Genomic DNA, 19,511 nt, shown 5'->3' on the forward strand with positions numbered 1-19,511 from the left:
CAAGTCCAAAACCACTGACCATTTTAGGAAATTTGACTATTTTCCATTTCTCTTTGTAATGGAATGGAAGCCTTTTGAGAATAGGCTATTTCAACTTTGTCTTTGTAATCCTGGCATAGTATCTGACACATAGTAGGTGCTTAATACTTGATCAGAATTGAAACTGTTTTCATGCTATATTCAAGTCCTTTTAATTGTAGTAGTAGTTTCCTAAATTCCAGACCACACTTTTTCTGTTACAGCCACTCTTGTGGATCGCTCCTCCCCAACTCTGAAACTGGGCTCTCACCCAATACGATTGGTTAACCTTCAACCCATGAACACAATCCTTGAACTCTCTCATTTCTCTCCAACTGCAATTCTACATATGTGATATCAAGTATCTTTTTTTTTTTTTAAACCCTTACCTTCTGTCTTGGAATGATATTAAATATTGGTTCTAAGGCAGAAGAGTGGTAGAGGCTAGGCAATTAGGGTTAAGTGACTTGCCCCGGGTCACACAGCAAGGAAAATATCAAGCATTAATGAGCACTCAGAACATTTTTTGAATGACAAAGGGGTAGGAAGATGATTTATTAGCCTTGTTCCTCCAGAGATGCAGCCAAGTTTTTCCTGTGGGTTACCGGGAGCGTTTGACATGGCACATAAAAATTGCTAGGGTGGTGATTTTGGGAGAGCTACTCTTCTGGCAAGTTACACTGGGGTTTCTGAAGTTCTTACCAGCGAATTTAGCCTTGCTGCCCAGCTGTTCTTCAATTCTGTGGAGAACAGAAATAGTCAAACACATTAAGTGTCAAATTCCAAGGCCATAAAATTTCTTGCTTAGGACAGGCGGAGCGTGAGATAGAAAAAGGAGAGACTACTACCTTCCCTACCTCCCCCAGCAGGGCTGGGGCACAGCAGATGGTTTGCAAACGTTAAAAGTATAACGGAAATGTTAGTGGTTTTCCTAATTGCCCCCAACCTAGTTGGGTCCAGAATGCTGGATGCCACATCCCTCCCTGGACGTGGTGTGCCTGAGAGCCCTCCCACTATTGGTCGAGTTTCTGTCCTACTCTGATCAGAGTTCCCATCAGCTTCCTTATCACATGCTCCCATAATCATCTTTTTCTGATATACCACACCTCATGCTCCCACCTCCCTCTGCAGCCTCAGCTCTGGCGTTCCCAACATCTGGTGACTGTCTTCTTGGGCCTGTGAGGTTATCCTCTCTCCTTTCTGCTTCTTCCCTGCAAACCTCTGCCCTTCTAGGTGATCGACCTATTCCTGTCACTACATTTCCATCCCACCCACAGGCTCAGCTGTGTCTCAGAATTTACCAGGTCCCTAAACTCTCACCATAATTTCCTTCTCATCTCACTAAGTCTCCTCAGTCTTTGGTTCCTCAGGCCGTTACTATTTTTCTAGTCCAACATAATCTTTCTGACTATGTCACTCTCCTGCATAAAAACCCCAAGTGGCAGACTAATGCCTACAAAAGCAATTAAACCAACGGCTCTTAAGCATTGAGGCCTCCATCATGGGGCTCCGGCCTCCTCAATACTCTTCCTTTTATGACCTCTATGTTCAAGACAAACCAGATTGCTAGCTGTTTCCTGAACTTGATATATTAGGACAGGTGATGGCACCAGAGTGCAGAGAGTGCTGGGCCTGGAGGCAGGAAGACTCTTCCTGAATTCCAATGTGACTTCAGATACTTCCTAGCTGAGTGACCCTGGACAAGTCACTTCACTGTTTGCCTCCATTTCCTCATCTGTAAAATGAGCTGGAGAAGGAAATGGCAAACTATTGCAGTATTGCTGCCAAGAAAATCCCAAGGCAGAGGTCCCCAACAGTCAGACACAACTGAAAACAGGTGCCCAACAACAAGCACAGAGCCTTGAACACAGTTTGGATTAATAAATGGTTGGCATGACTGCCTGGAGGTGAGCATTTCCAAGCTGGACAAAACAAAGGAAAATGCTATTGTATTCTCTGGGGCTTCTAAGAAAGAGTGGAATCCAGAATCTGAATTCTTCAGGTAGAGTCCCAAGTCTGCTCCTTCCCACAGGATTCTGACCAAGTGCCTTATTAGTCCCTCTGAGATCGGATTTCTTCTTTGTCAAATGTGTGTAATAATATTTACAACAACGTACTTCACTGAGCAGTTGTGAGGGTCAAGGGACAAAGTGCCTGGAGAGAGCTTGGCAGCTAGAAAAGTGCTCGGCCGCACTAATGCTGCTCTCAACAGCAGGCGAGTACTGTCACCTGTTGGAAACTGTGGCAGGAGAGCTGTGAGAGAAGATCCCAGAATGAACAAATGGGAGGATTATTGTTTAACATAAGGCTTTCAGAATTGCAGTTAGGAGGAATAAGGGAACGGGCATTTACTAAGGTATAGTGCTGTGTGCTTTATGAATATCCTCTCATTGGAGCCTCACAATGACCCTGTGAGGTAGGTGCTGCTATTATCTCCATTGTACTGATGAGGAAACCGAGGCAAATGGAGGGAAAGTGACTTGGCTCAGGTCTCATAGCTAGTAAGTATCTGAGACTGGATTTGAACACTTGTCTTCCTGACTCCAGGCCTGGTGCTCTGTGCACTGAGGTGCCCCCTTGCTGCACAGTTCTTCTCAGGGCAGAAGACAAAAAATTAAATTCCAAAAACTAATTAGACATGAAATTTACTTATGTGTCAAAAGATTGAAGATTCTGCCTGGGCAGGAAGACAGAAAGTGCAAATCAACTGAGTTAAAGGAAATTCACTGGGCTTCCAAGAGCCACGAGCACAAAGAAGCCCCAAGCACGCTCCTTGCCAGGAGGGCTCCCCCCAGTGCACCCCAGCCACAACCGTCTCTGCGTGACTTTGGGTGTCACACTCACCTTCTCTGGGTTTCAGTCTCCTGTGTATGAAGATAAATAAATAAAGCTAAAAGAACACAATCATAAGGGTCAGGGAGGGTACTAACAATTGGATTTAGGACAGAAGGGGAACTTTGGGTCAGGGCTCTCTCCCACCCCATGCCTGGGGTAGAGGCAGCACTTCAGAGAAGCCTTTCAATAAAACCCCACAATGTAGAGCTGGGAGGATTTGGAGACCAGCCAGGCCACCCTCCCTCACTTTACAGATGTGGTAACTGAGGCACTGAGAGACTAAGGGGCTTCCTCACAGTCTCTCAGCTAGGAAGTAGCAGAGTTGGGATTCCAAACCCAATTTCTTTCTACTTTTGGTTCTGTTTCCCCTGCATCGTGATCCCTTGTTCACTTAAGTGGACAAGATTTTGGGAAATTCCTCTGTTCTAAAAAGGAGAGGCCTGATGCAGAGTGAAAGAATCAGAACCAGGAGAACATTATACACAGAGACAGATACACTGTGGTAAAATCCAATGTAATGGACTTCTCTACTAGCAGTAATGCAATGATCCAGAGCAAGGCTGACGGATTTATGAGAAAGAAAACTAGCCACGTTCAGAGGAAGAACTGTGGGAAGAGAAACACAGAAGAAAAACAGCTGCTTGATCACATGGGTTGATGGGGATATGATGGGGGATAGAGACTCTAAGAGATCATCCTAGTGCAAATGTTAATAATATGGAAATCATGTAAAACCCAGTTAAATTGCTTGTTGGCTACAGGAGGGGGGAGGGAAAGAACATGAATCATGTAACCATGGAAAAATATTCTAAATTAATTAATAAAAAAAAAAGGAGAGGCCTCCAGGGCTAGATTGTTTTTTGTAAAATTCATGTTGTTTTTATTTTTTATTTATTTAAAAAACTCTTACCTGTCTTAGAACTGGTTCTAAGCTAGAGTAGTAAAGGCTAGGCTGTGGGAGTCTAGTGACTTGCCCAGGGTCACACAGGTAGGAAGTGTCTGAGGCTAGATTTGAACCTAGGTCTTCCCATCTTCAGATCTGGCTCTTAAATCACTGAGCCACCCAGTTGCCCACTGCATGCTGTTCTTAATGAAACAATGACTTTTCAAGCTTTCCCTATTTGTTCAATGCTGCAGGTTCCTTTCCCTCAGAGGCCTCCTGAGTGCCTAGAAGAAGGCCGCAATCTCCACTGCAAGGTCAAGGGCTGATAAGAAGCCTGGCTCTCCCCATAACCTTGAGAGCACTGATGGGAAGGTGGACAAGAGGCACCCACAGGAGCACGGGGGCAGGTGGGGGGCTGTATCACCGGAGGCAGTACCCCCATGGGTGAGGTCACGGACTTAACCACTTTAGTATCAAAGTAACAAGAACTTCATAGATTTTCCCTCTAAAGCCCCAAAACATCTCACCTGAGAAGTTGATTATACTTGGCCAGGCGCTCAGATCGGCAAGGGGCACCAGTCTTAATCTGGAAGAAAAATCAAGTCAAGAGGAATCCTAGTAGCTGATCACACAGGGTGGAAGGCTCTGTCGGTGGGATTTGAGACTACAGGAAGCGGCAGGGAAAAGTCAATCAGGGCCTTAAAAGCTAAGTCCGGGTCTGGACAGGGCCTTCACAATGACATGCTGGAAAGACGCTGGGAAATCCTGACCTTTGGGTAGATCGCAGCTGGGTTTACAGCAAGACATGCTCTCTCTCTGGTTAAATATAATTAATACTGCAGGAAGGTGTCTGGGATGTCTGATAAACTGCCTATCCTGATGTTTAGGGATGATGGGATACAAAGAGCTTCTCACCTGGCCAGTGCTGAGACCCACCACTAGGTCTGCAATGAAGGAGTCTTCTGTCTCCCCAGAACGATGGGAAACCATTACACCCCACCCATTAGCCTGGGCCAACTTGCACCTAGATGCCCCCCAAAAAGACAGAAAGCACATATGACGATCCTCACACAGTAGCATGGACTGCTCAACCTACGATGCAGCAAGCACATCTTAAGCTAGGCACTTCCTTTGTCCACAGCCTTTGGGCCCAGAACCAAGGGAGGCAAAGTAGGGATGTGACACAACAGATGTGAACAGGCTATAAGGTGAGTTCAAAAGACGGCTCCAAAGTTCTAGGTCCCTGCTGAGTGGACTTAAGTAGTGGGACATCAAGCAGAGCTTTGAGGAAGGCCTGAGGGATTCGAGTGCACTCCAGAAGTAGAGAACAACGACCAAGAGCCCAGAGGACTGGGAGGGGAGCAGAAATCCCACAAGGAAAGTCAGGCAAATGGTCCCAGACTGTAGGGGGCCCACATTCCCCAGTTTCAAATTCAAAGTTCAATTCATCGAGAGAGAATATTCCTGACCATTTAGACATCAGACTATTTATCATACCTTTTTCAGGATCACAGAGAAGTCATCCTGAGAAAGGCAGTGAGTTAATGATCCTAATTACTTGTTCCCAAAGCCTCTGCCATGTTCTATATCACTTTAATGGCCACCATCATTTCCTTAAATCTGTCCCTCTGTTGAATGGCCAGGATCCGGAGGGTCTAAAAAACCCTTATCTCCTGCGGGGCCTGGGTCGAGGACTGACTGACTGCTGCTGGGTTCAGTACATTGAGGTTCAGGGTTGCAGGGGCCCATTGTGAGGAGGCTCAGCTGTTGCCAGAAGACTTACGCCTTAATGGCCTCAGTAACAGTGCCGATCTGGTTCACTTTGAGCAGGAGGCAGTTGCACGATTTTTCCTGTATGGCCTTTTTAATGCGTGTAGGATTAGTCACTGTAAGGTCATCCCCCACCACCTGGATGCCTGCATTAGCGGTGAAAGTTTTCCAAGGTTCCCAATCATCCTGGTCAAAAGGATCTTCGATAGATACCACTAAGGAAAGGAAGAAATAAAATGTGTGGCTCAGAGAATGAGGTACACTGAGGCTGCTGAATTCCAATACATGCTTGACACAGACCCTCATGAATAACTTTTCTTTAAAGTATAAGTCAATAAACCCAAGTTTCTCTGATGATCTAGTCCTTTATTAGGACATAAAAGGCAATCTGGAGTTTTAGGACCAGAGACCTTTAAAAGTAAATAGTGAGGGTATGTCCTTCAATTGGGGAATGGCTGAACAAACTATGGTATATGTGGGTGATGGAATACTATTGTGCTAAAAGGAATAATAAACTGGAGGAGTTCCAGGCAAACTGGAGAGACCTCCGGGAACAGATGCAGAGCGAAAGGAGCAGAGCCAGAAGAACATTGTACACAGAGACTGATATACTGTGGTAAAATTGAATGTAATGGACCTCTGTACCAGCAGCAATACAATGACCCAGGACAATTCTGAGGGATCTATGGTAAAGATGCTACCCACATTCAGAGGAAGGACTGTAGGAGAGGAAACATATAAGAAAAACAACTGCTTCAACGCATGGGTCGGGGTGGACATGATTGAGGGTGTGGACTCGAAACTACCACACCAATGCAACCACCAACAATTTGGAAATTGGTCTTGATCAAGGACACATGACAAAACTAGTGGAAATGCGCATTGCCCATGGCTGGGGGGAGTGTGGGGGGCGAAGGGGAAAGGAGGAGCATGAATCATGTAACCATGTTAAAAATGAATATTAATAAATGTTTGAAAAAAAAAAGTAAATAGTGAGGGGGCAGCTGGGTAACTCAGTGGATTGAGAGTCAGGCCTAGAGATGGGAGGTCCTAGGTTCAAATCTGGCCTCAGACACTTCCCAGCTGTGTGACCCTGGGCAAGTCACTTGACCCCCATTGCCTACCCTTACCAATCTTCTACCTATGAGACAATACACAGAAGTTAAGGGTTTAAACAAACAAACAAAAAAAAGTAAATAGTGATCCAGGGCAGCAGGGTTGCTCAGTAGATCGAGAGTCAGGCCTGTAGACAGGAGGTCTTGGGTTTGAATACAGCCTCAGATACTTCCTAGCTGTATGACCCTGGGCAAGTCACTTAATTTCCATTGCCTAGCCCTAACTGCTCTTCTGCTTTGGAACCAATACACAGTATTGATTTTTAAGACAGAAGGTAAGGATTTAAAAAGAAAAATAAGTAGTAACCAATCTAGAAGGCTTTCAGCATTAGAGGGGAAATGGAGGAAAAAGAAGAGGGAAAGGAATAAGCATTTATATGCTTAGTGCCTACTGTGTGCCAAGTGCTATGCTAATAAACACAATGATAAAATTAATATTTATAAATATTTACAAATATCTCATTTTAGTCTCAAAACATCTCCACAAGATAGGGGTTATTATTATCCCCATTTTAAAGACAATTAAAGGAAGGCAAACAGGGGTCAAGTGACTTGCCCAGGGTTCCACAACTAGGAAGTGCCTGAGGCCAAATTTGAACTCAGGTCTTCCAGATTCCTAGTGCTGTCTCCCCAGTTGCCTCTATGTACTGAAAGGAAGTTGGAATAAGAATGTTACTGCTTCCGAGATCCCTGGCATCTCAGGGTTTTATGGAGAGTACCTCAAAGAATCACTCTGTCACTTCAGGGCACTTGTGCATATACCAACCATGCCAGGTTCTCAAGCCTTCTGCTGCACTATACCCATTACTACTGGCTGAGTTACTTTTTTTTTTTTTAACATCCTTACCACCTTCTATCTTAGAATCAATATGAGTATCTGTTCCAAGGCAGAAGAGCAGTAAGGCCTAGACAATGGAGGTGAAGTGACTTGCTCAGGGTCACACTGCTAGGGAGTGTCTGAGGCCAGATTTGAACTCGGGATCTCCCATCTCTAGACCTGGCTCTCTATCCACTGAGCCACTCAGCTGCCCCTCCAAATTACTACTGAAGAACCTTGAAACCTGGATTCTCCAGTTCTAACCTGCACTCTCAGAAGTGAGTTGCGGGATCTCAACCAAGGGCCTCACCTGGGTAGTCCTTGATGAAAGACTTGTACATTTCCATCAGGTCCTCAGCAGTGACATATCTGCTGGGGTCGTCGGGAGACTTGAAGTCCAGGTCGTACTTTCCATCTCGGCGAAACTCTGAGGCAGCGATGTCCATGCCGATGACCACTTCATTTGTGTAGCCAGCCTTGGCGATTGCATCTTTCAACAGATCGAGAGCTGGAAGACAGTAGCAATAGGAGTAAGGCAACAGCAGGGACACAAACCAAGCTGGAGAAATGGGGAGAAATTTCCTTCCACAAGAACCAAGCAGGGCTAGGAAGAGATGATCTTTCCATAAGTGATTTGGTTCTAAGCTGCAATGACCTTTGCAAGGCCCCTAGAGCTGGGGCATACAATGGGAAGTGTGGGCTAGTCATTAAGGAGGGGGTCTTCCCACCACCAACTGGCCCAGATTTAGGGCTAGGGCAGCTCCACCTGTCAAGAGGCAATTACTATGAGAGAAGACCTTTCAGACAAGCAAAGTTTAAATAGAAACAGCAGCTGAGGATCTCAGACAAGTCTAAGAACTTTGGACGTGGAGGCCTCAACTAGAAGGGCCTTTAGCTTTGGCCATCAAAGATGGACACCACAGAAATCTGTGCCTTCTACAGGAAAGACTCTGATTAGGGGAGGACTGTCAAGGGAACCTCATTTAGTTGTGCTTAACCTGTTCAGTATTACTAATGTTTAATTAACCAAAATAACAGGGAGAAAAGTTGCAAAGAACTTGAAGTTCTGAGCCATGACCCTATACCTGAATAGTATTGATTTCAGGCCTTTCCAGGTAAAAAGGGCTCAAAGCACCCAGTCAGCCTCACCTATGGAAATAATCAGACTCATCAGTGTTCAGGGCTGACTAATTTTTTTTGAGGACAAAGTAAGAAAGTAAAATATAATAGGATTCTTTTCTTGTTCGTTTTTGTTGGTAAACGGAAGGGACTAGCTACAGAGTAGTAGCATCAAAGCCCAGGCGACTGGAGCACATACATTTAAAAGGCTGACTAAGAAGCAGAAAAAAGGTGAGATTTGGACTTTAAAAGCTCTTTTGGAAAATTGTTCAGGGCCACCAAGGATCTAAGTAAACCAAAGTTAGCTTGCTACACCCAATGTTTTCACCTTCTTTATTCTCCAGGATGTTAGGAGCAAAGCCGCCCTCATCCCCTACACTGGTGGCAATCTGTCCGTACTTTTCCTTAATCACATTCTTCAGGTTGTGGTAGACCTCAGTTCCAATGCGCATGGCCTCCTTGAAGGTGGGTGCCCCAATGGGGAGGATCATGAACTCCTGCATGGCCAGCTTGTTACCAGCATGGGAGCCACCATTGATCACGTTGAAGGCCTGGAGAGGAAGAGGGACAGAGACCTCAGTGAGTGACCACAGCTAATACTGTAAGCTCAGCAGGAGAGGCTTGTCTGGAAGCATTATTTCTCTGCTCTGTTGCTCTTAAGGTCCTGGTTCAGCTTCACTAAGGCAGAGACAGTCTAAAGGACTATCTCTCACCTATTCTAGGTCTCTCATCAAGCTATTCCCTTGTATTTATGCTATCGATCCACATGGCCTGATTTGATTACCCTTTTCAAGTGGCCTCTGGAGGCCTTTGGTTCCTAAAGCCCAGCTAGAATCTAGAGGCCCCAGAAAGGACAAAGGTCTAACCAAGAAACCTACTGGTACAGGTAGAAAGAGCTCCTCTTTGCAAGCAAGGTCAGCAATGTGGCGGTATAGAGGGATACATCTCTCAGCAGCTCCAGCCTTGCAAACAGCTAGAGACACTCCCAAAATTGCATTGGCTCCAAATTTACCTGAAATAGAACATGAAATCTGTTAAAATAAAAGATTTCTTTAAAGATCACCTAGGGGCAGCTTGGTGGCTCAGTGGATTGAGAGCCAGGCCTAGAGTTGGGAGGTCCTGAATTCAAATATGACTTTAGACACTTCCTAACTGTGTGACCCTGGACAAGTCACTTAACCCCCATTGCCTAGCTTTTTCTTCTTTAGAACTGATACTTAGTATTGATTCCAAGAGAGAAGGTAGAGGTTTTTAAAAAAGGATCATCCATCTGATTCCTATTTTTTTCTGCTGCTTCTTTTAAACTTAGGAGATACGATACGGTAACAACAAAGGCCTATTCAGCATGTGGCCTTTAAATAGTGACACTAAAAATGTTCTATGAGAGAATAGAATAGTTCTTCCCTGCAAAATTTTTATTTAAAAAAATTAGTATTGCTATCTTCTGCTTTTAGATCATCCTCATTTGCAAATATATCTTCCCCGTTTCCTTCCCTTCCTTCCCAGTGAGCTTATAACAAAGGATAAAAAGGGAGAAACAAGTCATTTGGCCAAATTAACCAATATATCAACTGAGTTTGACAGTCTAAGCAATGGGCTAGCCCCTACCCCAGTCCCTGCAAAGAATGATCTTTTCTCCTCCTGTGGGCCAAACCTGGTCATTCTAATTCATTATATAGTGTTCATATTGGGTTTTGTTCTCCATTAGTAGTCAGTTCTGCATATTGTATTTCTGGTTTTGTTTACTAAACTTTCCTTCCTTCCTTCCTTCCTTCCTTCCTTCCTTCCCTTCTCTCCCTTCACCCTCCCCCTCACCTTCTGTCCTAGTGACAACTCTAAGATAGAAGAGCAAGAGCTAGAAAAATGAAGTTAAATGATTTGCTCAGGGACACACAGCTAAGAAGTGTCTGAGGCCAGATGTGAATCCAGGACTTCAGGCCTAGAGTTCTACCCATTGTGCTATCTAGCTGCCCCTTAAATATGCCTTTCTATGTTTTTTTTTTGTACTCTTCATAATTATTTTTTAAAACAGTGAAATTATTTGATTCCATTCTTGTATCACAAATGATCTATTCTCCAATCAATAGGCATCTGTTTACTTAGAACCGAATTCTATGCTCCCACAAAGAGTGTTGCTGCTATTAATACTTGGGTATATATATGGGGCTTTTCTTTCCTTATGGTATATGCCTTCCAATGGCATTTTAGGTCAAAGGACTTTTTTTTGAGCCCAATTCCAAACAGAGAATAAAAATGTGCAACCGCCCTCTGCAGAGCACAGTATAAGCCAAGAGGCATTTACTAACTGGTTACTCTGGTAGACAGCATTTACTATGTGTTTTCTGGGCTGGGAGAAGACAAAAGGATTAATACAGAGTCCCCGTCCTCAAGACACTTAGTCTGGGAAGGGCCCGACATCAACACAAATAGTGGTAATGGACAATGTGACACGATAAGTACATTAGAGAGAGACAAAGTGCTGTGAAGTCTGAGGGCAAAGGCTGTTACCAATCTGGTGGATCAGAAAAGGATTCCAGGAGGAAGTGATGTTTAAACTGAGCTTTAAAGGATAAGAGAGGGATTCAACTTGGAGAAGAAAAGGAATAGATGCATTTCTTGCACAAGGCACAGTGAAAGAAAATGTGCAGAGGCTTGGGAGGGTGCTCACAGTTTAAAAATTCCTAATTCTCTTTGAGATATCAGTGTTTGGAGGAGGTGAAATCTTTTATTTTAAAAAATCAATTCAGGGAGGGCAGTTAGGTGGCTCAGTGGATAGAGCCAGGCCTAGAGACAGGAGGTTCTGGGTTCAATCTGGCCTCAGATGCTTCCTAGCTGTGTGACCCTGGGCAAGTCACTTACTCCCAATTGCCTAACCTGGCTTGGAACTGATATTTAGTATTCTTTTTTTCCCCTTCTTCCTTAAAGCCCTTACCTTATGTCTTAGAATCAATATTAAGCATTGGTTCCAAGGCAGAACAGCAATAAGGGGAATGATGGGCAACCTTTTGAGCTTGGTGTGTCAAAATTCGCCCCCAAAACCGAGCATAACTCGGGTGGTGTCACTTTGAGAAAAAAACCATAATTTCGCAATATGTATAGTTTAAATAATAAAAATGTATAATTGTAATATATAACTGTATTTAATAAACCAAAATAGGTAAATTAATAGAGGTAGCACAGTCATCTAGAGTGCACAGAGTGTCTACACTACACTATAGCAAATGTTTCATCCTCGGCATGCAGCCCCACATTTCTCTGTATGCAGCCAAATGTGGCTGTGTGTCATCGAAAATGGACGTGCGTATCAGTGCTGACACACGTGTCATAGGTTTGCCATCACTGGGCTAGGCGATGGAAGTTAAATGAATTGCCCAGGGTCACACAGCTAGAAAGTATTTGAGACCAGATTTGAACTCGGGAATTCCTGACTCCAGGCAGATGCACTCTCCTGTGCCACCTAGCTGCCCGGTCCCCAAAATGGTTTGACAAAACCTCCAGATTTCTTTATGACTAATGCTGGAGAGGAACATCAGCTAGCCCACTGCCCCTCCAGGCACAATAGAATTGAAATAGTTTTTCCTGGTAACACAAGAAAACTAGAAGGAAATTCTAGAAGACACCTTATTCATCTTCAGAGAGGATGATGCAGACACTTTTCTCTCCCAAAAGATGCTCATCATTTTCTTAAGAGATTCCACAACCTTCTCTGGCTCCTTGATGTCCCTCCATCTCCAGACCCTGGGTCTTTGTCTGGCTGTCCCCCAGGCCTGGAATGCTCTCCCTCCTGGATGCCTTGGCTGTCTTCCAGTCAGCTTACATTCCACCTTCCTCCAGAAGCCTTCCCTGAGCCTTTTTAATGCTAGTGCCTTCCCTCTGTCTGAGATTCTCTCCCATTTATACTCACTATATCTGGTTTGTACACAGTTGTTCCCCTCTCCCAGATTATGAGCTATTTGGGGGTAGGGGTAGGCTTTTGCTTTTCTTTATATCCTCAGAGTTTAGCACACTAAATGCCTGGCACACAGTAGATGCTTCACGATGCTGACTTGATGCCTCATTTCTGTAATATTAGTGACTCACTTTTATTCTCCGTGCCATCCAGGTCTATCATGAATTTGTCAATATGCTCTTGCTCCATAACATTCATTTTCTGCAAGAGAGAAGAGAGGTGAGTGGTTGGGAAGACATGCTCAAGCTATGGGACTCTCAATGGAGCCTCATTGTGGTGAGAGCATTTTTGGCAGGGCTCTGTTTGGAGTTGTTAATCAGTGATCAGCTGACATATTTGTCTGATTGGCTCAAGGATAAATATCTGAGAGAAATTTTAAAAAATCAACTAATTAATTAATTAAAGTATTCTATGAAGATCTCTAGCGTAGAAGATGCAGTGTATTCCTGTTGCTGATTTTGCCAGCTAGCTGGTGCCACGGTGCAGAGAGCCTAGGCCTGGAGCCAGCAAGACTCATCTTTCTGAGTTCAAATCCAACCCTGGGTAAGTCACGTAACACTGTTGGCCTCAGTTACTTCATATGTAAAGTAAGCTGGAGAAAGAATTGGAAAATTACTTCAGCATCTTTGCCAAGACAATCCCAAATGGGGTCAGGAAGAGTCAGACATGACTGAAAAAAAATGAGCAAACCACAAAGGCTTGCTGAAGGGGAAGGTAGGCTAATGGTATTACCTGATGAAACCTTGTCCTCGAGGAATAAGGGAAAAGGGAAAATGCATTTCCTGGACACAAATAGGAATTCCTCAAACAGAATTTTTTCTCTCCGATTTTTAAAAAAAAGTTCTAAAACAGCAAATAATTCTATAGTTCAGAGAACGTAGCAGGAACATAGACTTCCAGAGGTGCCACCTACCTAAACTGCCACCATGTGGGCCAGTGTTCCTAGTGCCCTTCCCTGACGGGTCCAGGAGGGCCCTCTAGAAGCAGCCTCATTCTGCTCTGTTAGGAAGTCTTCCTGGCACAAGCCTCAAATGATCTCTTTGCAACTTCTACCCATCCAGTAGGCTATAAGCTCTTTGAGGGTAGGAACTGTTTTCCTGCATCTAGCCTAGAATGATACCTGGATAATGCTTGTTGGACTGAATTGAATTCTGTCTGCTGGAGCCAAACAGAAAAAATGAACGAGACAGCAAAATACTCCAAGATAGACAATCAGGCCCCTGGGAGCTTTCTCTCCTCCAGGGTAAACATCTAGAGGTTTCTTCAATTTGTTCTCACATGGCATTAACTCCAGGTTCTTCCCTGCTTCCCTGCCCTGGCTTCTCTCCTCTATACTTTCTTTAGCATAATCACTCCAGTTGCACACACTGAACCAGTCAGAGATCAGAAGGAAAGAGCATTAGAATCAGAGGAGCTGGGTTCAAATTCTGCCTTTTTCACTATTTGGGTATGGCCATAGCCACAACACTTAACCTCCCTGGGTCTCATCTTTAAAATGATTTGTGATTATTGTTGTTCAGTCATGTCTGACACTTCTTGACTCCTTTGGGGGTTTTTGTGACAAAGATACTGGAATGGTTTTCCATTATCCTTTTGCAGATCATTTGATAGATGAAGAAACCAAGGTAAACAGGGTTAAGTGACTTGTCTAGGGCCACACAGCTAGTGAGTGTTTGAGGCTGGATTTGAAATCAGGAAGAGAAGCCTTCCTGACTCTGGGCCCAGCACTGGATCCGCTGTACCACCTAGCTGTTCCCTGTTAAAAAAGTTAGGATTGGACCTAAATGATTTCTAAGGTCCCTCCCATGATGCTCTCCTTGGAGGCTGGGGCTCTCAGTGCCGGCCAAACCTGACCAAAAAAGCATTTCTTAAATATATGCTGTATGTCAGGCATCTATGTGCTGGATGCTGAAGAAACAAAAAAGAAATAAAATATTTCCTCTTCCATGAAGGAGTTTGTAGTTGACTGAGAGAGAAAACCTATAGACATAGATATCTACACAAAATAGAAGCAACATCTTCTCAAAGTGGGGTGCTGTTAGGTGGCCCAGTGGATAGAGTACTAGGCTTGGAGATGGGAGGTCCTGCATTCAAATCTGGCCTCAGATACTTCCCAGCTGAGTGATCCTGGGCAAGTCACTTAACCCCTATTGTCTAGTCCTTACTTCTCTTCTGCCTTAGAACTAATGCACAGTATTGATTCTAAGACCAAAAGGTGACAAAGGCTGACAAATACAATGAGTGGATACAATAAAATGAAACTTCGAAAGAGTTGCCTGAGAAACAGACTGGCAGATGAGCATTTCCTTTCCTTTGGCCCCCTCTTTAAAAAGTTTGCCTATCACTGGTCTAGCCAATGGTATCAAAATCAAATAGCAATGGGTACCACCTATCCATACATAAGGATCTCTATGGGCTATGTAGTGACTTAGTTTTATAGTGATCTTATGTATATCTTATTGTATTTTATTTTGTTAAATATTTCCTAATTACATTTGAAAAAAGCTTTTACCTTCTGTCATATCAATTCTAAGACACAAGAGTGGCAAGGATTAGGCAACCAGGGATAAGTGACTTGCCCAGGATCACAAAGCTAGGAAGTAACTGAGGCATGTTATGAAACTCAGGTCCTCTAAGTTTCCAGGTCTGGCTGTATCCACTGCTACCTGGCTACCCTCTGATTACATTTTTTTAAAAAGCCCTTACCTTCTATCTTAGAATCAATATTAAATATCAGTTCCAAAGCAGAAGAGTGGTGAGGGCTAGGAAATGGGGATTAAGTGACTTGCCCAGATAGGAAGTATCTGAGGCTAGATTTGAACCCAGGACCTCCCAACTCTAGGTGTGGGGCTCTCACCACTGTGCTACCTACTTACTTTCCCCTCCTAATTACATTATAATCTGATTTGGTTTAGTATTGCAGGCTACATTTTTGACATCTTTGTTCAGATATGTATGTATACATATATCTATTATTTATATGCTATCATATAGCATGTGAGCTAACCCTAGAGTCATCTACAAATCACTTATCCGATTCACTGATAAAATGTCAAATGAACCATTCTTCCTTCACTTCACTTACACAGACAGATAGACGGAGAGACAGACAGACAGAGATAGATAGATAGATGGATGGATAGATAGAGCTCTTCCCCCACCCCTAAGTATAATTTCAACTGAGGCTCAAAGTCTGGGGAAGGACGATAGATACTGGTGACTCAGACACCAGGGGCAGAATTTTCAGGGCTCCTCCCATCTCACCTATTAAAAGTCAAAGTAGACTAAATCATTCTCAGGTTTTCCAACCTGACTTCTTTAGCTCTTAAGAATTTTTTTAATAAGGAAAAAAACCTACTGGGATTTGGAACTCCTCCAGTTAATTATATTTCTATGTATTAGTTAAAATAAGAAAGGTTTCTACCTTGTTAATCAGGGCTGGGGCGATGGTATCATTGATATGTGCAACAGCTTTTGAGACACCTGAAAAGAACAAGGAAATGAAATCACTGGTATTAATATAGAGGAGTCACAAGGCGAGTTCTACAGTTAAGGTGAACACAAGTTATTTAATGACATCTTGAAATAGTCACCCGTCTTTCTCATTTCAGGCTTTCCTGCCTAATCTGAGTACTTTCACCTAAGGATGCTAAGGGGTTAAACCAAAAGGGATATAGGGATGTCTTTCGGCAGCTTCCTTTGTAGCTTCCTTGCTTGCTTCCTTCCTCTCTTCCCTTCTATCTTAGAATAAATACTGAGTATTAGTTCTAAGACAGAAAAGCTGTAAGGGCTACGCAATGGGGGTTAAGTGACTTGCCCAGGGTCACACAGATAGGGGGTAGGTTAGTTTCCAAAAAACACTTCATGTAAACACTATGTACACATAAACTACAAAGACTATTCCATAAGATAGGTACAAGCTGATATCAGGAACTCATTGTTGTATTTAATGATTCTAGAGACATTGGATCAGAGTGGATGCTGCCAGAGAAGGAGAAAGAGGAAAAAGAAATCTTGCTCAGAGGATATCGTGTAGGGTCCAGAGTGATGGGGAAACAAACCAAAAAAAGAGAAGAAAGCTTCAAGGGCCTAAAGGTTAATATTCATTCTAGCTCCATGAAGCCTAAACACAGTTATCATTTGAAGATACACTTTCAAGCTCCAGGGGCTGGTCCAGAAGTGTCCAATGCACAATCAGACTATTCTAGGATGAACAAGAGGAGGACATACCTGAGACAGGCTTTAGTTGGGCCAGCAGACCAAACCCCTAAATCCTCATTAATCCAGGTGCCTGGCCAAGGCTCTTAGCTACCCTTCCTCTTGTGATTCAGAATCACAGTCTGCAAAGGCAAAAATCCCTTCTCTTGGTTATTGTGCTCATCTCTGCCTATGTTGTCTGTCTCTGCTCTGTTCTAGTAAGTCCAATTTGGAGAAAGATGAGGAAAAAGAGCCACACCATCAGTCCTCAAGTATCCAAAAGGCCATACGTAAAAGAGAAATGAGCTTAGGCCCTGAGTGCAGAATGAGGAGAGGCAAATTTGGGTGGGAGAGTAACTTTAGGCCAAGGCTAGATTGGCTACCTCCACATGCCCCAACTCTTTCCCTTAATCAAAGCTTGCTTTTTACCCTGGCCAGAGGTACCTTTACCTCTTAGCAAAGACTAATATAGCCAGGATGTCTACCTTTTGTTTCATTTTTGTCACACAACTAGCTTCTGGTAATAAGCTGCACAGCCTTTTTATGTCCTCCCCTGTATTTGAGGTCATTTTTTATTTTGATTCTTTGGACACCATAGTATTCCATGATTTAGAGTCGCCCACTATCACTAGAAGAGGGATGGCATTGAACTTGCCCATCCAATCACTAGTCATAGTCTGAACAACAGGCGTTCTTCATCTATGTGGTTTTCCCAGTGTGGATTGTTAGGCTGATTTCTTTGGAACGCTGCTCATTTCTCTGAAGGATTTGCGGTAGTACTGAAGGCATCTCTGGTTTTGGGGGTTCGGGTTTTGTTTTTGGTGATGGAGGGTCTAATTCTAGCCATGCTCCTTTCTTCTGCCTGCTACTTCTTCCCTTTTCTTAGTTCTTCAGTGCCTATTACCTTCTGTGCTAGCAACTTCTAGCTTCCTGGTCAATCAGCTGAGATCTTATCCCACCACATAAAACTCTCAGCTCACCTCTGAGTCCCTGAGATACCCTGAAGCATAGACTGATGGTGGACTTCTGAGAACTTTTTTAGAGAGCACTGAGGTTTAAAGAGAAGGAAGAAAAAAATTATTGTAGAAAGTGATGATTGAACTTAGAGTGGGCAGCTAGGTGGCACAGTGGAGAGAGAAGTGGGCCTGGAGTCAGGAGGACTTATCATCATGAGTTCAAATTTGGCTTCAGACACTTACTAGTTCTGTGACCCTGAGCAAGCTAACTTAACCTTGTTTGCCTCAGTTTCTTCATCTGTAAACTGAGCTGAAGAAGGAAATGACAAATCACTCCAGGATCTCTGCCAAGAAAACCCCAAGTGGAGTCACAAAGAGTGGGACACAACTTAAAAAACAACTGAAAGACAACAATCTTAGAGCATACAAACCACATTAAGTTTGCTCAAATATTCAACAGGACCTTGGTCTACCTCTACTGAATAACAGCTACAGCTATGCGAAAAGCAGGACTTCTCAATTATTCACAATATAATTTACCAGAGAGACAAACAGGAAAGAACTGTCAGAGGAAAAGTAAATTATCCAAAAAGGCCCCTGGTGCCAGCATATCAAGTCCTGGGGGCTACTGTGAGGGATAATCTGGCTAAATCAGTCTAAGTCCTGAAGGCTGCATTCCAGGGTGCTGTTCAGTTTCCTGCTTCTTCTGGAACTGGGGAGGCTCAAGCTGAAAGACATCAGCTATCAGAGCTGTCTACCAAGGAAACCTACTAGGAAGTGGAGGTTCTTCTGTGGACAGGATGGGCATAATTTCTTTTTTTTAGGTTTTTTTTTTTCCCTAGGGTAGCTTTTATATAGCTAGTTCTGTTTCTTCCTTCCTTTAGGTGACTCTATTCTATAATCATATTCTGTATTCTAGGTAACCTGCCTAGGCCTCTTCTTTGTCTCTGAGCAAAGAGGCTCCCGAGTTTAAAAGTTCAGCCTCCCTCTCTAAGGCTGGATGTCTAGTTACAGCTCTTCCATAATCATTGTTACAGAAAGAGAAATGGAGCTTGGCTTTAGAAGCACAATTCTAAATGTTATCTCAGCAACACCTGCAAATCCTTCCTGCCAAGGGAAGCTCTCTATTTCCTATCACTTCAGTCTCTGAGAAACTGAATAATATCTGTGACTAACCTTGAGAATTGGACTAACTGTCCTCATCCCATCTCATGGCCCCATCTTTGTAAACTTCAGGTGGCTTTACCTTATATGCCCAGGTGCCTCAGAGTCTGGTGCTCCCTGTCTGCTATCAATGACTGTGAGAGACAGCTGGCCTCCATTAATTCATCAAAGAATTCCTTAGAGACAGAGAGAGGTGGGCCTACTCTCCCCATGTATCATGTGCCCCTTTCTTAATATGGCCAGTCATGAACCCCAAATCCCGCGATATTGCCAATTCCATAACTGAAGATATTTCTGTTCTGTTTTTTTGCCCTATGCTTATAAAAATGTACTGTGCTCTCGATTTGGGGTCTTTTGGCTGTTCAAAGGGTCAAGAGACCTGTTTTACTGATGGGCAGTGCCCCCTACCAATAATCTAGAACTTCACTTGGCCAAGCCTGCCTTGATTGATTTTCTTGTTAAATTTCACATGTAACAATCCTCGACATGACGTGGTACTGAAGTCTTCTCTGCTAAAGTGGTTGGAGCCTGCTGACCCTGAGAGGTCCAAGAGGAAGTGCTTCCTGAGGAAGGAGCCATTCTGTTTGTGTATATCAAGGGCCTACCACATGTTAAATAAAAATGCGTGTTCTTGTTTTTCTGAGCAACTCAGTGGGAAGTTGTTACTGACTCTGAAAAGGCAGAAGCA

At 43.6% G+C, this 19,511-nt stretch overlaps 1 protein-coding gene across 1 annotated transcript in view; it reads right to left on the reverse strand.

Annotated features, from left to right (window-relative positions):
- Positions 1-540: 540 nt before the first annotated feature.
- The window catches only part of LOC123243082 (alpha-enolase-like), a 36,926-nt gene continuing 17,955 nt past the window's right edge, over positions 541-19,511 (reverse strand). The window contains exons 4-12 of the mRNA XM_044671259.1: positions 15,931-15,989; positions 12,638-12,707; positions 9,436-9,569; positions 8,886-9,108; positions 7,749-7,946; positions 5,520-5,721; positions 4,652-4,760; positions 4,264-4,322; positions 541-758 (exon numbers count right to left, since the gene is read on the reverse strand). Coding sequence (XP_044527194.1) covers positions 620-758; positions 4,264-4,322; positions 4,652-4,760; positions 5,520-5,721; positions 7,749-7,946; positions 8,886-9,108; positions 9,436-9,569; positions 12,638-12,707; positions 15,931-15,989 — 1,193 coding nt within the window. The 3' untranslated portion in view covers positions 541-619. The remainder of the gene's footprint in view (positions 759-4,263; positions 4,323-4,651; positions 4,761-5,519; positions 5,722-7,748; positions 7,947-8,885; positions 9,109-9,435; positions 9,570-12,637; positions 12,708-15,930; positions 15,990-19,511) is intronic.

The sequence above is a fragment of the Gracilinanus agilis genome, chromosome 3 (assembly GCF_016433145.1).
Source record: "Gracilinanus agilis isolate LMUSP501 chromosome 3, AgileGrace, whole genome shotgun sequence".
NCBI lineage: Eukaryota > Metazoa > Chordata > Mammalia > Didelphimorphia > Didelphidae > Gracilinanus > Gracilinanus agilis.